The sequence below is a fragment of the Triplophysa rosa genome, unplaced genomic scaffold (assembly GCF_024868665.1).
Source record: "Triplophysa rosa unplaced genomic scaffold, Trosa_1v2 scaffold659, whole genome shotgun sequence".
NCBI classification, from domain to species: domain Eukaryota; kingdom Metazoa; phylum Chordata; class Actinopteri; order Cypriniformes; family Nemacheilidae; genus Triplophysa; species Triplophysa rosa.
Genome location: NW_026634674.1, coordinates 1 through 3,580, shown reverse-complemented (window position 1 = coordinate 3,580; position 3,580 = coordinate 1). Strand labels below are relative to the sequence as shown.

Sequence of the window (3,580 nt, the reverse complement as noted above, 5' to 3'; positions counted from 1 at the left end):
TGAAAGTCTCATTTTTAGAGAATTAAGTTTTAGATAAACTAAATGGTGCTATATTTAAAGGTGGAGCTTTAAATGACTGTTCAGATATTGATGGAGCAAACTTCATTCTGAACATAAGCGGAACGCTTTTTTTTTTAATATTAAGCAAATGTATGTCTAGTTTTCTACATTGTAATCCTTTTGCCGGTAAGCTGTATGAAAAACAAACGTGCTTGTATACCGCCATTTAACAAAATAGGTTTTAAATAATGTAAAACTATTTAAATCTACATAATAAAGGCAAATAATGTGACGAGTAGTGCATATGGTTTCTGGACGTCGTGCGTCATGACGTCACTGGACTGTTGCCCTGGCTACACGCGGAAGTTACCTCATGCACCTGTTACACATTCGATCGGAAAAGACAACAAATTAACACATTTTCACTGTACAACGACACCTCGTTTTTATCTTGAGATATTTGTTTTATGTTGAGTTTTTAATATACCTCGCCAGTTTTGGCATTAATGGACAAATTAAAGAAAGTTTTGAGTGGACATGATGGCAACGACGATCTGAACGTACTCCAGGTAAAACGTTAAAGCGTTAAACAGTTTACATCCCGCGATTAAATATGACGAATGACGTGTAAAGTATAACGTTGTACGGTGTTAAAATACAGGTCTATAGTTTTACAGATTGTTTCGCTTTGTTGCGATGTTAAGTATCGTGTTTACATGTCTTGTCTGCGGAAGAGATATCCTATTTAAACCCGCAGTTGGTATGAACTCGATTAAAGTCGTTGTGTATTTTGTGTTAAACATCATTAACATGTTTTAGGGAGCGAATGAAGCGTCGACGCTGGGATGGGGCACGCGCGCGAAGGGGTTCGTCGCGTGCTTTGTGGCGGGCGTCCTGTGTTCAGTATTGGTAAGATCTGAACATTTCTCTAGATATCTTAAATCTTTTCTAAACAGTAGTCAAACGTCTTATTGCATACTTGTGTCATTCAGGGGACGTGTCTGCTGTGGGTTCCTAGAAATGGACTGACGCTGTTTGCAGTCTTCTACAGTTTGGGTAATGTTGCTACACTTTTAAGGTAAGTAATGCAACTTTATCCCTGCTTTTGATTTGATACAGGGTGTGAAACTGTTTATAATATAATAGACCTTGTTCTCGTTACATGTGGGTGAAAGACAGGCTGTTTAAAATCTATTTGAAATATGTAAAAAAAATACCTATGTAACATTTTAGTAAGCTACCAAATGAAACACTCATGCCCAACAACGTTTATCCTTTGAATGTGGGTTTTTTATGATTACAGGAATATTTGAACATTTTTATTCATATTTTGTTTGCATTTTTTTATTTCCTTATGAAAAAAACATTGCAGTATGCTATAGTATTTACTATAGTAAACTGTAGTTAAATGACATTTTACCTTACTGCAGTAAATATTAAAGTATACTATACAGTACTTAATACGGTTTATCAATTTACCGTAGTATATAGAATGCTCCTGCATACAATAGTAATGTTGCTACTGTAAAATTACTATAATATACTAAAGTGTATTGTAGTATTCTATGGTGTACTATAGTAAATATTATAGTGTGCTAACATGTTTTTTCTTAAGGGTCATGCCCACCAAAATACACATCTCATTTTAATTCACATGTTCAATGCACAAGTTCATCATAAAAGATGAATGTCTACTATATAAATTGCACCTTTGATGTTATTTTAATGAATGAAGAGAAATAAAATCAGTGTCACATTAGTGATGCATGTATGCACTGCAGTGCCACTGCAGCAGCGTCTGCATTATTCTGCATTGCAGATGTCATAATGTATTAAATGTGTATTGTTTTCAGCACAATGTTCTTAATGGGTCCATTAAAGCAAGTGAAGAGGATGTGTGACAAGACCAGAGCTCTGGCAACTGCCATCATGATTGTGAGACAACACACACACATTCACATCATAGAATGTAATAAATACAAAGTGATTATTATTGCAGAATTTGTGGACATTCAACTGAACATTCGTTTTTTTTAATGGGTTAACAGGCATGCTTGATTCTGACCCTCTGTGCTGCATTTTGGGTAAGTTGGTTTCTTATTGTGTTTTTTTTTTTAGTTTCACATTTATATGTTTGTATCATATTGTATTGTGAAACAAAATGTTCGTTTTTATAATGTATAGTAACTGAAACTTTAACTCTTTCTTAGTGGAAGAACAAAGGTCTTGCTCTGCTGTTCTGTATCCTACAATTTTTGGCTTTTACATGGTAAGAGACCCTAGTTATTAATCTTTATATTTCATTATTTAAATGCTGTGATTGCATAAATTGCTTAAATTTTATGCAAATATATATTATTTATGTTTAACCTATTTAACAGGATAACTCTTATCTTCAGCTAGTTAAAAATGGCTTTACTAAGGATATAAGATCTCCATTTTTACTAATTAATTGTAAATCTAATAATTTTATTTCACAGGTATAGCTTGTCCTACATTCCATTCGCAAGGTGAGTTTCTTTATCTATAAAACTTCTTTATTCTATTAAACATTTATTAATTCGAAGGTATTTTGCCACTGTTTTACTTGATCTACATCAATTTATCTGAATTCATTCTAATAGATTACCTTGTGAGTCATATTGTGAAAATGAAAGATTTTTATAGACAGTCTGCAGCTCTGTAGCCAAAAAAGGAACTTTTAAATTCATTTGTTTTTGGCTCTGGCATTTGTTTACCTTTGGCTGTCTGTTTTTATTCAGGGATGCAATTATTAAGTTGTTTTCGGTGTGCTTGAAGTGAGATGCTCTGCGCTTGGCCTCCGCTGTATCCATCTGTGCCGCTTCAGCTCCAACACTGCATTCAATGCAACTCACGTACTCTAGAACCTGGCTGGCACATACTGCACGTGCTGCCCTGCCTCTCCGTCAGCACACAAACACTCTCAATCTGTGTGATCTAACACACACACACACAAACACCTGTGCCTTACTCTCCTGTAGAAAACTATGAAGGACAGGACATAGGTAATGGTGGAGGTTAGATCTTTGCCCCGTAGCTATAGACACACAGTTATGCAAAAATTTTAATTGTGTGTTGACTCCTTGTGCCTTTCTAGCTTCATCCAGGGATTTCTTAAGTATTGAGATTGGGGGTTTTGCTGTGAAATATACGTAGTAATGATTATTTATGCTACTAAATGTTTAGTATATAATTGTGGTCCATTTGTATTTTAGTATTCTTAAATTTAGTGAGAAATTACATTTACATTTAGTCATTTAGCAGACGCTTTTATCCAAAGCGACTTACAAATGAGGTAAACAAGCAATTGGAACAACACAAGGACAACAAAAAATTAGCTATTTCACAACGATTTCTGTTATCCTGTTACTTGTGTAGTGATTCTGGCTATAATATCTTACTAGATTAGAATGACAAGTCTGATATGAAAAACTCAGTAGGGTGCCATAGTATATTTCAAAGGTTCTTTTTTTAATCCTAAAACTTTCAGATTGCTTTGTGTTTGCTGTTAAAATCCATGTTGCTCATTTTATTTTATATCATCTTTAATCCTGATATT

General features: G+C 34.2%; 1 protein-coding gene across 1 annotated transcript; it reads left to right on the top strand.

Annotated features, from left to right (window-relative positions):
- The first annotated feature begins 328 nt into the window (after positions 1 to 328).
- Positions 329 to 3,570, top strand: LOC130551115 (vesicle transport protein SFT2B-like). The gene is made up of 8 exons (XM_057328667.1): positions 329 to 569; positions 820 to 909; positions 993 to 1,078; positions 1,854 to 1,935; positions 2,049 to 2,084; positions 2,211 to 2,269; positions 2,481 to 2,510; positions 2,763 to 3,570. The coding sequence occupies exons 1-8, from the start codon at positions 507 to 509 to the stop codon at positions 2,800 to 2,802; spliced, it is 486 nt and encodes a 161-aa protein (XP_057184650.1). The 5' UTR covers positions 329 to 506; the 3' UTR covers positions 2,803 to 3,570.
- Positions 3,571 to 3,580: the final 10 nt, after the last annotated feature.